Raw genomic sequence first — 21488 nt, 5'->3', positions numbered from 1 at the left:
GATCTGGGATGGGCTCAGGATGCGCTCATGAAGTTCTGGGATGTGCTCGAGTTGTGTTCATGGGGATCTGGGATGTGCTCGGGATGTGCTCATGGGGATCTGGGATGTGGGATTTTCTCAGGAAGTGCTCATGGAGTTCTGGGATGTGATCACGGGAGCTGGGGATGTGCTGATGGGAACTGGGATGTGCTGATGGGAACTGGGATGTTGTGCAAACATCAAACCCCTCTGGAGCCCCGTGCTCCACCTCGGATGCTCCTCAGCTCCCCAACTGTGCTGCCTGTGGCTCAGCTGGATGAAAGAAATTAATAATAATAATAATGTTGTTCTATTGATTTCAGCTAAGAGAACAGGGGCCACAAGAGATGCTCCCAGGCTGGGAGAGCTGGGAATGTTAAAAACCTGGAGAGGAGAAGGCCCCACAGAGACCTCAGAACCTCTTCCAGAACCTAAAGGGGCTCCAGGAGAGCTGCAGAGGGACTGGGGACAAGGGACAGATGACAGGACACAGGGAATGGCTTCCTTGGCATGGAATTCCCAGAGCAGCTGCCCCTGGATCCCTGGAAGTGGCCAGGGCCAGGCTGGAGCACCCTGGGATCCCTGCCCATGGCAGGGGGTGGGAATTGAATGATTTTTAAAGTCTCTTCCAACCCAAATCCTGCCAGCACAGGAGTTCCAGGCAAGCCCAAACCATCCAGTTGAGCCTGGAAAGCTGTGTCAGGAACAGCTGAGAGGAAATAACAGCGCCAGGGACAAAAATAAACCAAGAAAATGGTAAAGCACAAAGGCTGCAGATGTTCTCAATGCCTGTAATCTGTATTTAAAACTCCTCCTAAAACACTGAACTGCAATAGCTGGATGAGCAAGAACCTCAAACCAGCACAAACAAGCATCCAGCTCGTTGGGAAAGCAGGGAAGGGGAGAGAAAAATCCCTGGAGAGAAAAATTCCCCTCGTGCAAGTCTGAGATCTGTTCTGAATGGCAAAAGCCAGGCAGCTTTCAAGGCACACAATGGCAGCCAGGCTGTTCTTTTAATATTTCTATATTTATTTATATATTTTATAATAATCTATATTTTACAAAAATATAATAAATATATATTTTTATCTTTTTATATATTTATATATTTTATATTTTTAATATATCTAAATTCTATGTACAGTATACTTACTGTCTTTCCCATTTTGGGCAGACACAATTCCTCTCCAGGCCTGGCAATCAAGGACACCTCACTGCCTCGGGCCCCAAAAAAAGTTAAACAAAAATGAGTCTGGGGGAAGCAAATTTGGGGTAAATTCCTTCATTACCTGAAGCTGTAATTGGGAAATTCACCCCCAATATGCAAATAGACCAAACTTATAAAAATATAAAAAACTATGACTTGCTGTCCATTTTTTAGAAGGTTTTATCTGCCCTAAATGTACCTGAAGGCCCTTCAATAAACAGAACTGATTTTTATTCTCTTCAGAGTTTTGTCTGTTTTGCCTCATTTTCATTCTTGCATTCTGCCTCTGTTTTTAGGTAGCACAAAAAGGCACCACGGAAAAGAAGGGGTTGGTTTGACCTCTGTGAAACCTCTCAAAACAAACCACAAGAGCTCCTTCTCCTGGGCTAATTCCTTCTCCTGAATTCCTCAGAACACTTCAGCCCCTGATAACTCTTAAATAATTCAGATTTTTGCTCTCACTCTTGGCTGTGGCCGACAAATCAAGGTCTAGCTACAAGAGCCTGGTCTAGAGGTGGATTTTGGTGTTGATTTGTGTGCAAAAATGGCATTAAACATCAAATTTCATTTCTGGGAGCTCCGATGGAAATGAGAGCCTGGTGTAAAGGTGAAATTTGGCTGTAATTTGTGTGCAAAAATGGCATTAAACATCAAATTTCATCCCTGTTCCTGCCCATGGCTGGGTGAGGCCTCCTTGTGACATCTGCCAGGCTCCCCTGGTCCTGTTCTTCACTAGTGGCTTCCATTCAGATGTGGAATTTTCTTAAACCACGGGATTTCCACGTCGGGCCCTTCTCCCAGTTCACAGAAAGTTCACCCCAAACCATCAGTGCACGATGTGGTTGCTGCTGCTGTGTCTGTGGTGCTGGGTGGGCGGAAAATCAGGATTAATTAACCTCAATTAGCCCAAACCACATTTTGTTGCCTGTCCTGTGGCAATGGAGTTCAGTTCAGCTGGACCCAAAAATGCAGATGTGCTCCTTTTCCCCAGTGATTCCTGCAGATTTATCCCCTGCCTGTGGAAAATTAGAAACTAGATTAAGGAGGGTGCCAATCCTGCTGCTGGTTATGGAATTTTACCCTTGGAATGGGTTTGTTCTTCCTGCCTAGGAATCCTGCCTGGAAATCATGGAATGGTTTGGATTGAAAAGCTGAAATTCTAGAAGTCCTGCCTAGAAATCATGGAATGGTTTGGGTTGGAAAGTTGAAATTAATCTCTTCTGGAAATCATGGAATAGTTTGGGCTGGAAAACTGAAATCCAGCCGTTCTGGAAATCATGGAGTGGTGTGGGTTGGAAAGTTGAAATTAATCTCTTCTGGAAATCATGGAATGGTTTGGGCTGGAAAGCTGAAATCCAGCCGTTCTGGAAATCATGGAATGGTTTGGATTGGAAAGTTGAAATTCAGGGAATCCTGCCTGGAAATCATGGAATGGTTTGGGCTGGAAAGCTGAAATCCAGCCGTTCTGGAAATCATGGAATGGTTTGGATTGGAAAGTTGAAATTCAGGAAATCCTGCCTGGAAATCATGGAATGGTTTGGGTTGGAAAGGTGAAATCCAGCCGTTCTGGAAATCATGGAATGGTTTGGGTTGGAAAGCTGAAATCCAGCCGTTCTGGAAATCATGGAATGGTTTGGGTTGGAAAGCTGAAATCCAGCTGTTCTGGAATTCCTGCCGGGGCTGCCCAGGGAGGCGCTGGGGAGGCGCCCCAGGGTGCGGGTTGGGGGCCGGGGGTGGCCGGAGGGGCCAGGGCCGGGTCCGGTGTGTGGGAGGGGGTCAGGGCCGTGTCCGTTCTGTCTGTGCCATGTCCATGTCGTTTCTGTGCCATATCTGTGCCCTGTCCATGCCGTGTCCGTGCCGTGTCCCTGCCATGTCCGTGGCATGTCCATGTCGTGTCTGTGCCGTGTCTGTGCCGTGTCCGTGCCGTGTCCATGCCATGTCCGTGCCCTGTCCCTGCCATGTCCATGCCATGTCCATGCCGTGTCCGTGCTGTGCCCGTGCCGTGTCCGTGCCATATCTGTGCCCTGTCCCTGCCCTGTCCGTGCCATGCCGTGCCGTGCCCGGTGTGCGGGAGCCGGGCCGGTTCTGTGCGTGGCTCTGCCGGAGGCGGATCGGAGCCTGGCGGGGCTGTCCCGGGGCTGTCCCCGGTACTGCGGGAGGCGGGCCGGTGCCGGTTCCGTGGGAGGGAGGCTGGGCTGTTCCCGGTGCTATCCCCGGTTCCGTGGCGGTGCCGTGGGAGGCGGGCCGGTCCCGGTGCTATCCCCGGTGCCGTGGGAGGCGGGCCGGTGCCGGTGCTGGTGCTATCCCCGGTGCCGTGGGAGGCGGGCCGGTGCCGGTGCCGGTGCCGGTGCCGGCGCTATCCCCGGTGCCGTGGGAGGCGGGCCGGTGCCGGTGCCGTGGGAGGCGGGCCGGTGCCGGTGCCGGTGCTATCTCCGGTGCCGTGGGAGGCGGGCCGGTCCCGGTGCCGTGGGAGGCGGGCCGGTGCCGGTGCCGGTGCCGGTGCTATCCCCGGTGCCGTGGGAGGCGGGCCGGTGCCGGTGCCGGTGCCGGTGCCGGTGCCATCCCCGGTGCCGGTGCCGCGGAGGAGGCGGGCCGGCGCGGGGGGCGGGCGCTGCCGCGGGGCCGGCGGGCGATGCGCTTCCTCCGCTGAGCGCAGCGCGGCCGAGCCGGCAGGATGACGGTGGAGTTCGAGGAGTGCATCAAGGACTCGCCCCGGTTCCGGTGAGCGCAGGGCCGCCGCGGCCGCCCCGGGAAGGGCCCGGGGCGGTGCCGGGGCTGGGGGGGACGGGAGCACGGGCAGGGCCGCGCCCGGGCAGAGGGAGCGGGCCCGGGAAGGGCCGGAGCCGGGGCCCAGCTCGCTCAGCCGGCAGCCGGCGGTGCCTCGGGCCGCAGGCGTTGCCCTGCCGTGCCCGCATCCCTCCCGCATCCCGGCTTCCCGTCCCCGCGCCCTCCCTTCCCTGCCGTGCCCGCATCCCTCCCGCATCCCGGCTTCCCGTCCCCGCACCCTCCCTTCCCTGCCGTGCCCGCATCCCTCCCGCATCCCGGCTTCCCGTCCCCGCGCCCTCCCTTCCCTGCATCCCTCCGTGTCCCGCACCCCCGCCGCGTTCGGGCGCTTGGCAGACGAACAATTCGGGATCCGCCAGCACCGCATCCCGCTGGGAACGCGCATCCCCCGCGGGGCTCGGCCGGGCCGGTGCCCCGCGGAGCCGCGGCGGTGGAACACGCTCATTTTCCGTGCACTCGCATTCCCGTCTCTCGGAGGGTGGATTTTTTTTTTTTTTTTTAGCGGTCTGGGAGGAATCTGGGCTGTGACAACAAAGGCTCCGGCTTGGCTGTGCTCGCATCCTTCTCAGGCCACTGCGGGGCTGGCGGGGAAGGAGCTGCCACGCACCGGGCGCTGCCGCTCCGGTGTGCCCGGAGCATCCCGTCTCCGTGCCCGGAGCATCCCGGTTCCATGCCCGGAGCAATCCCGGTTCCAAGCCCAGAGCATCCCGGTTCCATGCCCGGAGCAATCCCGGTTCCAAGCCCAGAGCATCCCGGTTCCATGCCCGGAGCAATCCCGGTTCCATGCCCGGAGCATCCCGGCTCTGTGCCCGGAGCAATCCCGGTTCCCTGCCCGGAGCATCCCGGCTCCGTGCCCCGGAGCAATCCCGGTTCCCTGCCCGGAGCATCCCGGCTCTGTGCCCCGGAGCAATCCCGGTTCCCTGCCCGGAGCATCCCGGCTCTGTGCCCGGAGCAATCCCGGTTCCCTGCCCGGAGCATCCCGGTTCCCTGCCCGGAGCAATCCCGGTTCCATGCCCGGAGCATCCCGGTTCCCTGCCCGGAGCAATCCCGGTTCCCTGCCCGGAGCAATCCCAGTTCCATGCCCGGAGCATCCCGGTTCCCTGCCCGGAGCAATCCCGGCTCCGTGCCCGGAGCATCCCGGTTCTCTGCCCGGAGCAATCCCGGTTCCCTGCCCGGAGCATCCCGGTTCCCTGCCCGGAGCAATCCCGGTTCCCTGCCCGGAGTAATCCCGGTTCCATGCCCGGAGCAATCCCGGTTCCATGCCCGGAGTAATCCCGGTTCCCTGCCCGGAGTAATCCCGGTTCCCTGCCCGGAGCAATCCCGGTTCCCTGCCCGGAGCAATCCCGGTTCCATGCCCGGAGCATCCCGGCTCTGTGCCCGGAGCAATCCCGGTTCCCTGCCCGGAGCAATCCCGGTTCCCTGCCCGGAGCAATCCCGGTTCCCTGCCCGGAGCAATCCCGGTTCCATGCCCGGAGCAATCCCGGTTCCATGCCCGGAGCATCCCGGCTCTGTGCCCGGAGCATCCCGGTTCTCTGCCAGGAGCATCCCGGTTCCATGCCCGGAGCAATCCGGGTTCCCTGCCCGGAGCAATCCCGGTTCCCTGCCCGGAGCATCCCGGCTCCGTGTCCCGAGGGGCTCGGGGCTGCTGCTGCTGCTGCCGCCGCCTGCATGAGTGAAATGCAGACAAAAGGCAGCAGGAGCGAGCTGGGCTGCATGTGTGTGCAGGGGAAGGAGTTATTTTGGGGGGGTTCTGCTTCCTGCAGCTGTTTCGTGTTGTTCCTTCTCGGAATCTTTGTGTTTATTGGAAAAAAAAAAACAAACCCAAAAAAACAAACCCCAAAAAACCCCAAAGCAGCGTGCGTTTTGGTTAGAAATGGTTTCTCAACCATTGAATGCTTTTGTAGAATTGGCTCCGTGCAGAAGCGTCGCGGCGTTCCGTGGCTGAGGCTGCCCTGCCGGATTTGTCATTTTTGGGGTTTTTTGGGGGGACGGGAGCGCCTGGGCTCCGCCGGTGGCATGTGGAATTCCCTGGAATTCCCTGGAATTGCGCAGGGAGCGGCCCCGGGATCCGGGGCTGTGCCAGGGAGCGAGGCAGGAAACGCCTTCACCGATGTTCGCTCACCCAGCGTCCATTCGGGCTTGGCCACCTTCATTTCCCTTGCTTTCTTGCCTGTCATTAGCATTTATCCTCCTTTATTTCCCTTTTTTTGTCTGTCATTAGGATTTATCCTCCTTTATTTCCCCTTTTTTTGTCTATCATTAGGATTTATCCTCCTTTATTTCCCTTTTTTTGTCTATCATTAGGATTTATCCTCCTTTATTTCCCCTTTTTTTGTCTATCATTAGGATTTATCCTCCTTTATTTCCCCTTTTTTTGTCTATCATTAGGATTTATCCTCCTTTATTTCCCCTTTTTTTGTCTGTCATTGCAATTTATCCACCTTTATTCCCCTTTTTTTCTCTATCATTAGGCTTTACCCACCTTTATTTCCCTTTTTTTGTCTGTCATTAGGCTTTACCCACCTTTATTTCCCTTTTCTTTCTTGCCTGTCATTAGGATTTATCCACCTTTTTCCCCCTTTTTTTGGGCCTATCATTAGGATTTATCCACCTTTATTTCCCTTTTTTTCTCTATCATTAGGCTTTACCCACCCTTATTTCCCTTTCTTTTTTACCTGTCATTAGGATTTATCCACCTTTATTTCCCCTTTTTTTCTGCCTGTCGTTAGGATTTATTCACCTTTATTTTCCCTTTTTTTGTCTATCATTAGGATTTATCCACCTTTATTTCCCTTTTCTTTCTTGCCTGTCATTAGGATTTATCCACCTTTTTTCCCCTTTTTCTTTGCCTGTCATTAGGATTTATCCACCTTTTCCCCCCTATTTTTGGGCCTATCATTAGGCTTTACCCACCTTTATTTCCCTTTTTTTGTCTATCATTAGGCTTTACCCACCTTTATTTCCCTTTCTTTTCACCTGTTGTTAGGATCTATCCACCTTTATTTCCCTTTTTCTTTGCCTGTCATTAGGATTTATCCACCTTTCTCCCCCTTTTTTTCTTTCCCTTTTTTTTAACCTGTCATTGGGGTTTACCTACCTTTATTTCCTTTTTCCCCCCAAATAACATTAGGATTTACCTGCCTTTTCCACTCCTTTCTTTTCCCCCTTTTAATTAAGATTTTTCCTTTTTTTTCCCCTCTTTTTCCCCCATGTATCTTTATGATTTTCCCACCTTTATTTTCCTTTTTTTTTTTTTTTTCACCTCTCATTAGGATTTTCCCACCTTTCCCCCCCTTTTTTTCACCTCTCATTAGGATTTTCTGTATTTTTTCCCCCTGCATCTTTAGGATTTCCCCCCCTTTTTTTTTCCCTGTATCTTTAGGATTTTCCCACCTTTTCCCCTTTTTTCCCCACTCTCATCCCATTCCCTTGTGGCTGGGTGGTGGCCCCGAGGCAGAGCTGTGACCTCAGTGTCCAGATGTGTGTCCAGATGTGTGCCCAGATGTGTGTCCCACGTGGCCCTGACCCTTTTCCTGCTGACGCCAGCATTGACACCTTTATTTATTTATTTATAATTTATTTATACATAATTTATTTTTTTATTTCTCTATCACTGATTATTCCATTTTATTCCATTTATTTATTTCCTCTCTCTGTGGGCTCCAGGCCAGGTTTTTGAGCATTCAGGCAGCATCACTCTGCTCTGTCTGCCCCAGCCAGAAAAACAAAAGAGCTCAGAGCTCCCAAAGCTGGAATTTTCCCAAAACCCACTTTTTTTAGCCTGGAATGATGAACTCTTTCCCCCAAGGCCAGTCTGCTGCCAGAGGGAGAACAGGAGCTGGGGCTGGAGGAATGAGCTGGGCTGTTTCAGGAGGATGTGCAGAAGGGGAATATTGAAATTGTGAGAGCCTGGAGGCTTGGGAAATCCTGAGGTTAGAAGGAAAAAAAAATAACCAATTTCAATTATTGAGACTTTACAGCCTAAATATTGAGAAATCCTGGTGTTAGAAGGGAAAAAAAAATAACCAATTTCAATTATTGAGACTTTACAGCCTAAATACTGAGAAATCCTGGTGTTAGAAGGAAAAAAAAAAGAATCAGGTTGAAATATTCCGACTTTACACCCCAAATATTGAGAAATTCTGATGCTAGAATGAAGAAAAAAGAATCAAGTTGAAATATTCAGAGTTTACACCTTGAATATTGAGAAATCCTGATGTTAGAAGGAAAAAAATAACCCAGTTCAATTATTGAGACTCTACACTCTAAATATTGAGAAATCCTGATGTTAGAAGAAAAAAAAATAAACAAGTTCAATTATTGAGACTTTTCACCTTGAATATTGAGAAATCCTGAGGTTAGAAGGAAGGAAAAAGAAAAACCAAGTTAATAATTAAAAATGAAAAATTTAAAAAAATGTTTTTTAAATTTTTAGAAAAACAAAATTTAAATTTAATATTTTTTTTAATTTTTATTTTTTTTTAATGTTAGAATTTCATTTTGGGATGGTTTCCCATCCCAGTGTAGGAATAATTCTCTTTTTCCTGCTGCATCCAGAGTCCCTGTGCACCTCCCATTGAAGATTTGTGCCATTTTTCCAGCTGGTTTCTTCTCTGACAGCCTTTGAAAAAAATCAAATTCTCTTTTTTTACCACACATGGGGAGGAAAAAACCCCTCCAAAAAATAAAAAATATTACCCAAGATGAAGAAAAACCTGACGAAACATCTAATAATTAACAACCACCTCCAGCTCTGTGTCAAACCCACCTCACCTTATAAATCCCAGTTGCTACAATGAAAATCATGAAAATTCACTTTATTTTTCATGGTTTTCATTCTGTGATTTAAGTGTTAAAAGTTTAAAATGTTTAAATTAAGTTAAATTAAATTAAATTAAAATGTTAAAATGTGTTTCAGCTCCGGCTTGGCAGATGAAGCTGATTTTAGGGGTGTGGCTGCAGTTCCAGTGAAACAATTTAAAATAATTTAATGACCTGCCAGGACCTGTTCTTGCACACCTGAGGGCTGCCCCAGTAAATAACTTTTATCCAGTTTTTATCTGGATTTTTTTATCTCCTCACCAGGAGGTTGGGAAATGGAGGAAATTTTTTTTTTTTTAATTATTTTTTTTTTTTTTTGGTGGAAAATGGATTTTATAGAGAATTCACAAAGGATTACCTAGTGTGGATTTGTATGTAAAATTTGATTTAAAATGTGGAATAGGACAGAAAATGTTGAGAGAGAGAAATGGAATTCAAGGTTGACAGAAGGCCCGTCCGGTGTGTATTTCTGTGTAAAATTTGGGATTAGAAATTTGATTTAAAATGTGGAATAGCTCAGAAAATTTTGAGAGAGAAATGGAATTAAAGCTTGATAGAAGACTCACAGGGTGCATTTGTTAAATTTGAGATTAGAAATTTGGTTTAAAATGGAATTAAAGCTTGAAGGGAAGGCTCACAGGGTGCATTTTTGTGTGTGAAATTTGGGATTAGAAATTTGATTTAAAATGGAATTAAAGCTTGGCAGAAGGCTCACGCAGTGTGTATTTGAAAAATTTGGGATTCGAAATTTGATTGAAAATGCAAAATAGGACAGAAAATGTTGAAGGAGAAATGGAATTAAAAGTTGACAGAAGGCTCACAGGGTGTGTTTGTAAAATTTGAGATTAAAAATTTGATTTAAGATTCAGAATCGGACAGACAGCGTTGAGAGAAAAATGGAATTAAAGCTTCTTCATAGAATTTGTATTTTTTAATTGGTTTTTATGGGGTAGATTTTTTGATTTTGTGGTTGTGAATGGTTTTTTGCTAGAATCGATTGTTCTGTGAACTGATTCTTATTTTTAAGGAATTTTTAATAGAATTTCTGGGTTTTAATTGATTTTTATGGGGTAGATTTTTTGCTTTTGTAGGTGTGAATGGATTTTTTGCTAGAAGAGATGGTTGTGTTAATGCATTCTTATTTTTTAAGATATTTTAATAGAATTTGCATTTTAAATTGTTTTTTATGGGGTAGATTTTTTTGTTTTCTAGGTGTGAATGGCTTTTTGCTAGAATAGATTGTCGTGTGAACTGATTCTTATTTTTTAATAGAATTTACATTTTTAATTGGTTTTTATGGAGTAGATTTTTTAGTTTTCTAGGTGTGAATGGATTTTTTGCTGGAATAGATGGCTGTGTTAATGCATTCTTATTTTTTATGATTTTTAATTGGTTTTTATGGGGTAGATTTTTTGGTTTTCTAGGTGTGAATGATTTAATTTCTGTTTTTTTTCTGCACCTTGCTGTCTCCTCCTGATGCTATTTTTATAAAGGACAGAATTCAGCTCAGAGACTTTGATTTACAGGAAGGAAAGAGGGGAAAAAATAAACAAAAAAATAACCCTGGAGAGGCTGTGGGTGTGTTCTGAGCCAGGGAATTTGAGGTTAACCAATTAAATTAAACAAATTTCGTGTGGGACCTTCCCACACCTCAGATTCTTCTCTTGCTTCACCTCCTCTGCAGGAAAAAAATTTTCCCTTCTGGAGGGAGAGGAGAATTATTGAACACAAAATGAGCACACAGTGAGTTCAAGGGAAAAAAAAAAAAAAGTTAATTTTATTTCTAACTTCACAATATATAAAATTCTGGAAGTTTATATATATATATTTTAATTATTTTATTAGTTTTTATATATATATATAATATATGAATATATAAAATTCCAAATAATTTAAAATTATTCCCTTCCCTTCCCTTCCCTTCCCTTCCCTTCCCTTCCCTTCCCTTCCCTTCCCTTCCCTTCCCTTCCCTTCCCTTCCCTTCCCTTCCCTTCCCTTCCCTTCCCTTCCCTTCCCTTCCCTCTTTTCCTCCTTTTCCCTCCTTTTCTCTCCCCTTCTTTCCCTCCTTTTTCCCCTTTCTCCTTTCCCACATTTCCCTTCCCTCCTTTCCCTCTTTTCCTCTCCCTTCTCTCCCTTTCTTTCCCCCTTTTCCCCTTTCCCACATTTCCCCGCCTTTCCCCATTCCCACATTTCCTTTTTCCTGTCCTTCTTCCTCCTTTCCCCTCTTCTCCTCCTTTCCTCTCCCCTTCCTTCCTTTCCCCTTTCCCACGCTTCCCCACTCTTCCCTTCCCTCTTTTCCTCCTTTTCCCTCTCTTTCCCTCCTTTCCTCTCCCCTTCCTTTCCCCCTTTCCCACATTTCCCCATCCTTCCCTCTTTTCCCTCTCTTTCCCCTTCCCCACATTTCCCCACCTTGCCCCATTCCCACATTTCCTTTTTCCCTTCCTCCTTTTCCCTCTTTCCCTCCTTTCCTCTCCCTTCTCTCCCTCCCTCTCTTTCCCCTTTCCCTTCCCCACCTTTCCCCACCTTGTCCCATTCCCAGATTTCCTGCTGCCACTCCCGGGTGCCATTTTGGGGCCGGGCTGGCAGCACAGTGACATTTCTGTGGGGGCCCATCCTGCCTCCATTCCCAGAGTGGAACGGGAGCCAGATTGAGCCGGGGAGTTGGGAAGGAGGCGAGCTCTGATGTGCCACTGACTCATCTGAACTGGGAGATAAAGCACGAAAATGTGGGATGGTGCCAGATCCTAAACAGGGAAACTTTGGGATTTGTGTAATGCTTTTTCTTTTTAAGCCAGGTTTTATAAGCTCTCAGAGACAAGGATTATACCCGTGACAGCTCAGCACCTCAGGTGCCATAAAAGTACAGGATGGCTCCTGTGGCAGTGCTGGAAACAAAAAAATTTTAATAAAAGGCAAAATAAAAAAGCTCTTTACAGAGAAAAACCAAGCCAAGGCAAGAGGTTCTTGCTCCTGCTAAAACACTTCACAAAAGCGATTTATTTATTTTGTTCTCTTATTTTCTAGTGAATTGCTCAGGGATTTTTTGGCTTCTGTGCAGTTGGGTGTCCTTAAATTTGAGGTGAAGCCCCCAAGGTGCTCTGAGGCGTCTTTTAACCAAATTGAGGAGAGAAACTTGTGGGTTTTGTCCTTTTTAAGGAGTCCCAGGCTAACAGGGGCCACGTTCCTCCATCTGCTGGAAGATGTCACCTCCAGGCTCGTGGGCTTCCAGCTCTGCCCCTGAGCTGCAGCTGAGCTGCGGGGCTGCAGGAACGGCTGCACGCAGGAAATGCAGCACTGGGGATTGCTGGAAATGCAGGGGAGCCCCGAGGGGAGAAATGCTGCTGTGTGACTGCAGCTCAGAGGCTGAATGATTTCTTTGTTATAACTATGGTATAACACATGAATATACTATTTAAAGGAGATACTAAAACTACAAACCTGTTTTATCTAACTCAAAACTCGTGACCCTCTCTGAGAGCCCAGCCCCAGGTGGGGTGGGTTGGGTTGGATTGGATTGGATTGGATTGGGTTGGATTGGATTGGATTGGATTGGATTGGATTGGATTGGATTGGATTGGATTGGGTTGGATTGGGTTGGGTTGGATTGGGTTGGGTTGGATTGGGTTGGGTTGGATTGGGTTGGGTTGGGTTGGGTTGGGTTGGGTTGGGTTGGGTTGGGTTGGATTGGCCACCAGGCTCAAACAATCCTCACCAGAACCCAACCAAGCATCACCCCAGGGAAACAATTCTCCACACACATTCCACATGGGAAAACAAAGAGCAGAAGTAGGAATTGTTTTCTCTATCTTCCCTCTGTGCTCCTCTGTGAAAAAATCCTGAGAGAGAAAAATGTCCCTGCCTCAAAGGTTGGTTTTTTAGCTGAATGCTCAGGTGGGGGATGGAAATCTGGGCATCCTGCAGGGCTGGATCCTGTCCTGCCCCTGGATTTGGAGCTGGATTTGGAGCTCTTCTCCTCTGCCCAGCCCCAGTTCCTACAAGGCCAGCTTTGTTCTGCCTTCAGCACCACAGAGGAAGCTTTATTTTCCTCCAGACCCTCATCCCTGTTTCCTGCCTGGTGATTCCCCCTTCCTTCACCCTCAGAGGAGGAGCCCAGGGAGAATTCCTGAATTTTCTGTGAGCCTGGGAATGCAGGAATGCAGCAGGACAGGGATGCTCAGTCCTGCAGAGGTGACTCAGGGGCTCAGAGGGGTGTGACAGTCAGCAGGAAATCTGGGAATAGGGAAATGTGGGGAAGGGGAAAAGGAAGGGGAAAGGAAAGGGGAAAAGGAAAGGGGAAGGGAAAATGAAAGAGAAAAAGAAAAGGTAAAGGGGAAAGGAAGGGGAAAAGGAAAGGGGAAGGGGAAAAGAAAAGTGGAAAGGGGAAATGAAAGGGAAAAAGAAAATGGAAAGGGGAAAAGGAAAATGAAAAGGGAAAAGGAAAGGGAAAAAGAAAATGGAAAGGGAAAAGGGGGAAGGGAAATGGGAAAAGGTAAAGGGAGAAAGGGAAAGGAAAAGGAGGGAGGAGGAGAGAGAACACACGAAGCGCATGAGGCTGGCGAGAATCCCCTCCAAATTGTGTTTTCCCAAAGCTGAGACACTCATTTTTCACGTGGGGATGAATTCCACAGCCACATTCCCCTGGAAAGTGGGATTGTCCCCAGCCCCTGAGAGGAATAAATCCAGATAAGGGATGCGTAGTTCCAGGATTTTGATCCATTCTCGCCCAGCAGCCCCATAAACTCTCCCCCTTTTAGGAAAGGGGAAAAAATCCCGGTTTTGTGGCACAGCAAAATCCATCTGGCACCTCTGGGAGGCTGCCAGGTTGTCACTTGTCACCCAAGTGCCAAGGCAGAGGAAGAGGAAGGGGCAGGACCTGCTTGGTCCCAACTTCAGGGCTGGGTTTGGCAGAAAAAAAACCTTTTCAGCCCCAAAACAAAGCGAGCCCAGAGATTGGGGAGCTGCAGCCCCAGCCAAGGAGGGAGAGAGGGGGAGAAATAAATTAAAAATAAAAGAAATAAAGAGCATTTAGTGCTGCTGGGGGAAGTCTCAACAAAAGCTGCTGGAGCTCCTCCAGCCCTGTGGGTAAACGGACGCCACCGAGGTCACTTGGGGAGAAGGCAGAACTGTTTGAGGCAATTTTTAAAAAAATTTAAATCCATTTTGTTTGTCAAAGAAAGCAAACAAATGTCATCTAAAAGGTCTTGTGGCACCGAATGAGTCTTTCTCCAGCTCAGGAAAAGAATGTTGCTGTGTTCCCTGCGTCTCTCACTGGGGTTTCCTCCCTGCACGTTGGAGATGTGGTGCTAAAATCTGCTAAAATCAACTTTGCTGAATCAACCCTGCAGCTGTGCTGGGCTGCTGCAGGAAAAAAAATAAAAAAGAAAAAGAAAAAAATGTAAAAAGGATATTCAGAGCAGAGAGGAAGGTGGGGAATCCATCCAGGGATAATTTCCGGTAATGAGCTCAAAAAAACAAAACCAAAACATAATATTTAGAGCAGAGAGGAAGGTGAGGATCCTTCCAGGGATAAATTCCTGCAGTGAGCTTAAGGTGGGAGCTGCAAAAAAATAAAAATATTCAGAGCAGAGAGGAAGGTGAGGGATAAATTCTTGCAGTGAGCTCAAGGTGGGAGATTCAAAAAAGTAAAAATATTCAAAGCAGAGAGGAAGGTGAGGTTCCATCCAGGCCTGGAACCAGTTCCAGAATAAAATATCCAGAAAAAGTTCCTGCAGGGAGCTCGGGTGATTTCTGAGCAGGTTATTTCTGTCAGCTCTCTTTAAGAAAAAATAGTGAAATAAAGAAAAAAGGGGCAAGAACAGGGTTAATTAAAGAAAAAATGGAGAGTTCTGAGGGCTCTGACTGTGGGGGTTTTGTGGTTGGGTCATTGCTGTGTTTGGGATGGAGGAAAAAAACCCTTTGGAGCATTAATCCCCAAAATAATCAAATCCCATTTGGTGCAGGGTGGGGGAAAACCTGAATTTTGTGATTTTTGGGGATAAAAAGGCTTGGTAGGGCTGAAATGGAGCTTGGACCGGCACAGAGAGCCTGAGGATAAAAGCAAAGCTGGGTTTTCTGCATTTTTCTGTGGAGAATTTGGGATTTGTGGTGGTGTGGGGTCATTGCTGTGCCTGGGATGGAGGAAAAACCCGTTTGGAGCATTAATCCCCAAAAAGTCAAACCCCCTTTGCTTCTGAATGGGAGGAAAGCTGAATTTTGTGCTTTTTGGGCTTGGCAGGTCTGAAATTGAGCTCAGGCCTGCACAGAGAACCTCGGAAATGTGGGAATAAAACCAAAGCTGGGTGTTGTTCCTGCATTTTTCTGAGGAGAATTTGGGATTTGTGGTGCTGTGGGGTCATTGCTGTGCCAGGTCCCCCCTGTGCCCTTGGGATGGAGCAGTTTTCAATTCACTGTGGGGTTTCTCTCAGCCAGGGGCACAAAACCCCACAAGGTTTCCTGTTTCTTGCTGGTTTTACCACAGAAAAATGATGATTCCCCCTTCCCTCAGCAATTTGGCTTTTTCTGTGAGCCTGGGAATGCAGCAGGACAGGGATGCTCATCCTGCAAAGTTTCCCTTTGCATAGAAATCTTCATCCTGCTGCTCTGAATCCACCCCCGAGCTCTGGGGAGGAGGCACCCAGACCCACCTGCCCTCTCCAAATGCTTTTTATTTTAAACTGAGAAAAAAAAAAAAAAAAATTTTTTTATCACCCCTCCCTGACAGACCAGCTGTGGAAATTCCAAACTCTGACCTTGCTGCTCTACTTCCCTTTTCTCCCAAAATTTGGGAAGCTGCTCAAGGCCCAGGGGCACAATTAGGAAATAATTTGCTGTAATTTCTGTTGGGATTTCCCCTTTGGGTTGCACCGAGGTGTGGTGGAAATTGAAATGCTTCCAGTGCAGCTTTCCCCTTCTGTTTTGCACCCAGAGAAATCCTGGAGAAATCCAGATGTTCCTGGGGAGGTTTGGCTGGGAGTTGCCAAAGAAAATCAGGGGAAAAACCTGTTATCATTAGATCCATGACATCAGGAGTGCATTAGGAGGGCTAAGGAAGGATTTCATCTTTAAGCCATTAAATCCTGGAGTAATTGAGGCTGGAAGAAACCTCTGGAGGTCATCTAATCCTAATGACCTTCCCCAAGTAGCTCCTTGGTGCTGCAGGAGCTTGGACTGGCTGTCATGGAGGAAAGCCCTCAGCAAACTCAAATACTCGATTAAATTCCAATTCCTGATTCTTAAAATCTGAGCAGAAATGAGAAGAAATAGAAAAAGAAGAAGAAAAAGAAACGGGAAATTTGTGTGCATTTAAAAACCCCCATATTTTCTCCTGGAAACTGCCAGATTTTCGCAAAATATTAATGCAAAAAAAAAAAGCCAACTGAACACAGCAAGCAACAAAACTCTGAAATCTTACTCATCTTGCTTCAAAGCCTTGTCTAAACATCCACCTCCAGCGTCTCAGGGAAGGGTAGGAGCTGTAAACTGACATTTAACAAGTTCCAGACAGGGACTGGGGCTTTGTAAAATCGTTCTGAGCGCTGCTGCCAAAGCCAGAGCTGAGTTTGGGCACAGAAATGTCCTCACCTCGGAGAAAAGTTAATTCAGGGGTTGTGTTCCCACTTAAATCTCTGTGAAAAAACGGGAAAAACGACTCCAGGAAATGTCTGTGAAGTGAAAACAAGATTTGGGCGTGATAGAGAGAGGATTTTGGAATGGTGGAGCTCTGTGGGAGAAGAGCTGGATGAAAAATTCACATTTTTGAGGAACCACTGAAAGGAAGAAGGGATTTTTCAGCAAGCTTAAAAAAACCAGAAGAGAATAAAATAACAAAGAGGAAGATGATTTTGGTGTGACAGTGTCTGAATTTCTGCTGTTCCACCTGGATTTTCCTGCAGGAAACTTTCTCTTGCTCACACTGCCACAGCCTCCCACACCTGCACCTTGGAGAAAACACAGTGGAAGTTTATTTAGGGGTTTTGTTCCTGCTTAAATCTCTGTGAAAAATGGGAAAAACAACTCCAAACAGCAAGAAATCCAATAATATTTGGGATTTATAAAGAGATCTGTGGGAGAGGAGCTGGGCTGATGGATTTGATGGGAAATTCAAATTTTTGAGGAAGCACTGAAAGGAAGAAGGCTTTTTCACCAGGCCTTAAGGAAAAACAAACAAGCAAATAATAAAATAACAAAGAGGAAGATAATTTTGGTGTGACAGTGTCTGGGTTTCTGCTGTTCCACCTGGATTTTCCTGCAGGAAACTCTTTTGCTCACACTGGCACAACCTCCCACATCTCCATGGTGCCTGCAGCCATCTGTGGAGAGATTTTAGTCAAGATTAGAAATCCAGCTTATTCCATTATCCTGGAGCAAAACCAGGAGACCCCAACCACTGCAAACAACTCTTTATTACCATTTCTCCATTAAGAAATTGCTGGGAGAGGGGGAAAAAAAATCCCTTTATCCCAAGGACAGGGACATTTTAATGATGAGTTAAATCCTTTCCACACTCCTTCACTCACAAAAGGGGCAGTAAATGAATTATTGTTTACGAAACCTAAGGTGATAAAACAATACCATTTTAATTTTATTTTTGGTGCGTAAAATACGAGTGGCTTTAAAATTATTTTCACAAGCTGGTTTTCCATGTGTTTCTCCCACTTATTGCAAATTTTGGGGTGAACCAGCCATTTCCAGGAGGAGGAAATCAGGTTGGAATGGAGATGTCTGGAAAGGGAAGCAGCAGAAGACAGAACTGATGATTAATTTTAACATTTTCTGGCTGCTCAGGGAGGTTGAAAGGACAGGTAGCAGAAAATATCATTTCTGCAGCAGTGCCAGCAGATCAGATCCATGTGGAATTAGCATAACACTTGCTATAAATAGATTTATCTGGGCCAGAGCAAAGCTCAGCTGGTTTTGCCCAGAGTCACCTCCAAACAAAGCAGCTCCTTGCTGCCCAAAACCTGCCTGGGAACTCTTCTGCCCCGGGGATTTTCCAGATTTTTGTTTCTAGAAGGAGGAAATAGGAATTTTGTGATTTTTTTTTGGGCATATAAAGGCTTGGCAGGGATGAAATGGAGCTCAGGCCTGCACAGAGAACCTCAGAAATGTGGGAATAAAACCAAAGCTGGGTGTTGTTCCTGCATTTTTCTGAGGAGAATTTGGGATTTGTCGTGGTGGTGTGGTCATTGCCGTGCCTGGGATGGAGGAAAAACCCCTTTGGAGCATTAATCCCCAAAATAACCAAATCCCATTTGGTTCTGGATAGGAGAAAAGCTGAATTTTGTGCTTTTTGGGCACAAAAAGGCTTGGCAGGGCTGAAATGGAGCTTGTTTGTTCACAGAGAGCCTGGGGATAAAAGCAAGGCAGGTTCTGGGTGTTGTTCCTGCATTTTCCCCAGGAAAATTTGGGATTTGTGGTGGTGTGGGGTCATTGCTGTGCTTGGGATGGAGGAAAAACCCTTTGGAGCATTAATCCCCAAAAAGTCAAACCCCCTTTGCTTCTGAATGGGAGAAAAGCTGAATTTTGTGCTTTTGGGGCTTGGCAGGGCTGAAATGGAGCTCAGGCCTGCACAGAGAACCTCGGAAATGTGGGAATTAAACCAAAGCTGGGTGTTGTTCCTGCATTTTTCTGAGGAGAATTTGGGATTTGTGGTGGTTTGGGGTTATTCCTGTGCCTAGGACGGAAGAAAAATCCCTTTGGAGCATTAATGCCCACAATAATCAAACCCTTTTTGGTTCTGGATGGGGGAAAAGCTGAATTTTGTGCATTTTGTGCTTTTTGGTGTGTGAGAGGCAGCAGTTGTGAGGAGTTTTTGTGGGATTTTTTCTGGTCCAGGCCTGTGTGATCTCAGGGATGGAGAATCCAGGGCCGTGGCTTGGCCTTGACCCAGCCTCAAATCAAAGCCAGGCTCCAAAATCTTTCCTTGTTCCTTTTCTTCCCGGGACATTTTTCCTCTCTTTCAAGGCTCTGCATTCCCAACTGGGGAAAAAAAAAAAGGATATTCCATGGATCAGGGTCTCCAAGCACAACTTGTCTCCACTCAGGGCCAAAAACTCCTATCCTGCCATGTACAGCAGGAGAAAAAACAAAATTTTTTGTACAAAAAATTGTACCAAAAAAACCAATTCCATGGTTTGGAATGTGGGAATCCCATGGATTAATAATATGGAATTTTTTAGTGAATCCCTGCTGGATTGCCACAGAAGTGGCTCTGTGGGAATATTTTGGCAGCTGCTGAAGGCAGATTTGGGGTTTAAGGCCTTCCCCCCCTCCCTTTGAACGAGGTGATGCCTTTTCCTTAAATTTAATTTTCCTTAAAAATTAATTTTCCTTAAACTTAAGAGCCAGATGTGGTTAAGGGTAAAGGGTTTTTATCTCAGCATTTAATAAGGATTTTTATGGTGCAATACTTTGTTAGGGTGGGGTGTGTTGAAACGTATATTCACAATTAGATGGTGTCCACAATTTTAGAGATTTTGCCAATTAGCATATTTAACAAAGATCAGTGAGAGGCTTGGATGAACAGAGGGATGGGAAAGGAGAAATGGGGAAATTTAAAAATGGGAAAGGGGAAATGGGAAAATGGACAATGGGAAATGGAAAAGGGGTAATGGACAATAGGAAATGGGATATGGGAAATGGGATAATGAGCAATGTGAAATGGAAATGGGATAATGGATAGTGGAAATGGGAAATGGGATAATGGACAATGGGAGATGGGAAATGAGGAAATGGGATAATGGACAGGGGAAATGGGATAATGAACAATGGGAAATGGGATAATGAGCAGTGTGAAATGGAGATGGATAATGGACAATGGGAGATGGGAAAGGAGGAAATGGGCTAATGAACAGTGGGAAATGGAAATGTGATAATGGACAGTGGACAATGGGATAATTGGAAGGCCCAGCCCCCTGGCAGAGGATCAGGGAGTCTCGGGGAGCAGCAGAGCCCTGGGACGCAGCCAAGGGAACACAGCCCCAGTGTGGGGCTGACAGCGCAGCTGCTGTGGCAGTGCCACAAGGGAGGGCATTGTCCCCGTGCCCAGGCTGTCCCTGTGCCACGGGCCAGCAGGGCACGGGGACCAGCAGAGATGGAGCAGGATGAGCCCCAGCACAGAGAGCATCCCCTGTCCCCGGGGTTCTGGGACACAGAGAGCATCCCCTGTCCCCGGGGTTCTGGGATAGAGAGAGGATCCCCTGTCCCCGGGGTTCTGGGATAGAGAGAGGATCCCCTGTCCTCGGGGTTCTGGGACACAGAGAGCATCCCCTGTCCTCGGGGTTCTGGGACACAGAGAGCATCCCCTGTCCCCAGGGTTCTGGGACAGAAAGAGGATCCCCTGTCCCCGGGGTTCTGGGACACAGAGATCATCCTCTGTCCCCAGGGTTCTGGGACACAGAGAGGATCCCCTGTCCCCGGGGTTCTGGGACACAGAGAGCATCCCCTGTCCCCGGGGTTCTGGGACACAGAGAGCATCCCCTGTCCCCAAGGTTCTGGGACAGAGAGCATCCCCTGTCCCCAAGGTTCTGGGACAGAGAGCATCCCCTGTCCCCAGGGTTCTGGGACACAGAGAGCATCCCCTGTCCCCAGGGTTCTGGGACACAGAGAGCATCCCCTGTCCCCAAGGTTCTGGGACAGAGAGCATCCCCTGTCCCCGGGGTTCTGGGACACAGAGAGCATCCCCTGTCCCCAGGGTTCTGGGACACAGAGAGGATTCCCTGTCCCCAGGGTTCTGGGACACAGAGAGCATCCCCTGTCCCCGAGGTTCTGGGACACAGAGAGCATCCCCTGTCCCCGAGGTTCTGGGACACAGAGAGGATTCCCTGTCCCCGGGGTTCTGGGACAGAGAGCATCCCCTGTCCCCGGGGTTCTGGGACACAGAGAGCATCCCCTGTCCCCGGGGTTCTGGGACACAGAGAGCATCCCCTGTCCCCAGGGTTCTGGGACACAGAGAGGATCCCCTGTCCCTGAGGTTCTGGGATAGACAGGATCCCCTGTCCCCGGGGTTCTGGGAACAAGAGAAGAGTGTGAGCGTTTGTGCCAGGGTCCAGGGGACATCTGGCACTGCCACTGCCCCAAAGGGACACCTGCCACTGCTCTGCCTCACTCAATGTCACCATCTCACCTTTCCTCACCAGTTTTCTCTGAGTTTTGGCTCTCCAGGAGCTGAGGAAGGAATGAGGAGGAGATGAGGAAAGGATGAGGAGGAGATGGTGGGGGATGAAGAGGGAAGGAGGAGGGGCTGAGGAGGGGATAGGGAGGGGATGAAGAGGGAGCAGAGAGCCCGAGCAGAGAAAAAAATAAGAGAAAAGAAGGAAAAGAAGAAAAAAGGGGGAAAAGAGCAGGAAACTGAGAGGCAGCAGGAAAAGGGGGAGAAGAAGAGAAAAGGGGAAAAGAAGAGAAAACTGAGAGCAGGAAAAGAGGAAAAATGAGAGAAAATGGGAAAAAGAAGAGGGGAAATAAGAAAGCCAGAGCAGCGGGCAGCCCGGCTGTGCCATCCCTGCTGCTGGAGCAGCACACGCAGCGTTTCCAGCAGAGCTGCTCAAATCTAGGTCAGGCTTAGACTGGAGCTGCCTCGTCAGCACAGACCAAAGAAATAAATCCCTGGTGGCTCCCAGAGCGCTGCCATCCATCCGGGGTGGCACCGAGGGCATGGCAG

The 21488-nt window shown here is 47.9% G+C and overlaps 1 protein-coding gene across 1 annotated transcript in view; it reads left to right on the top strand.

The window, feature by feature from the left end:
• Positions 1–3782: 3782 nt before the first annotated feature.
• Positions 3783–21488, top strand: part of ACAP3 (ArfGAP with coiled-coil, ankyrin repeat and PH domains 3) — a 45480-nt gene continuing 27774 nt past the window's right edge. Inside the window, exon 1 of the mRNA XM_077788102.1 lies at positions 3783–3946. Coding sequence (XP_077644228.1) covers positions 3900–3946 — 47 coding nt within the window. The 5' untranslated portion in view covers positions 3783–3899. The remainder of the gene's footprint in view (positions 3947–21488) is intronic.

Source organism: Lonchura striata, chromosome 24 (genome assembly GCF_046129695.1).
Source record: "Lonchura striata isolate bLonStr1 chromosome 24, bLonStr1.mat, whole genome shotgun sequence".
In the NCBI taxonomy this organism is placed as follows: domain Eukaryota; kingdom Metazoa; phylum Chordata; class Aves; order Passeriformes; family Estrildidae; genus Lonchura; species Lonchura striata.
Note: the sequence above shows the minus strand (reverse complement) of the source record. Positions and strands in the feature narration are given on the sequence as shown.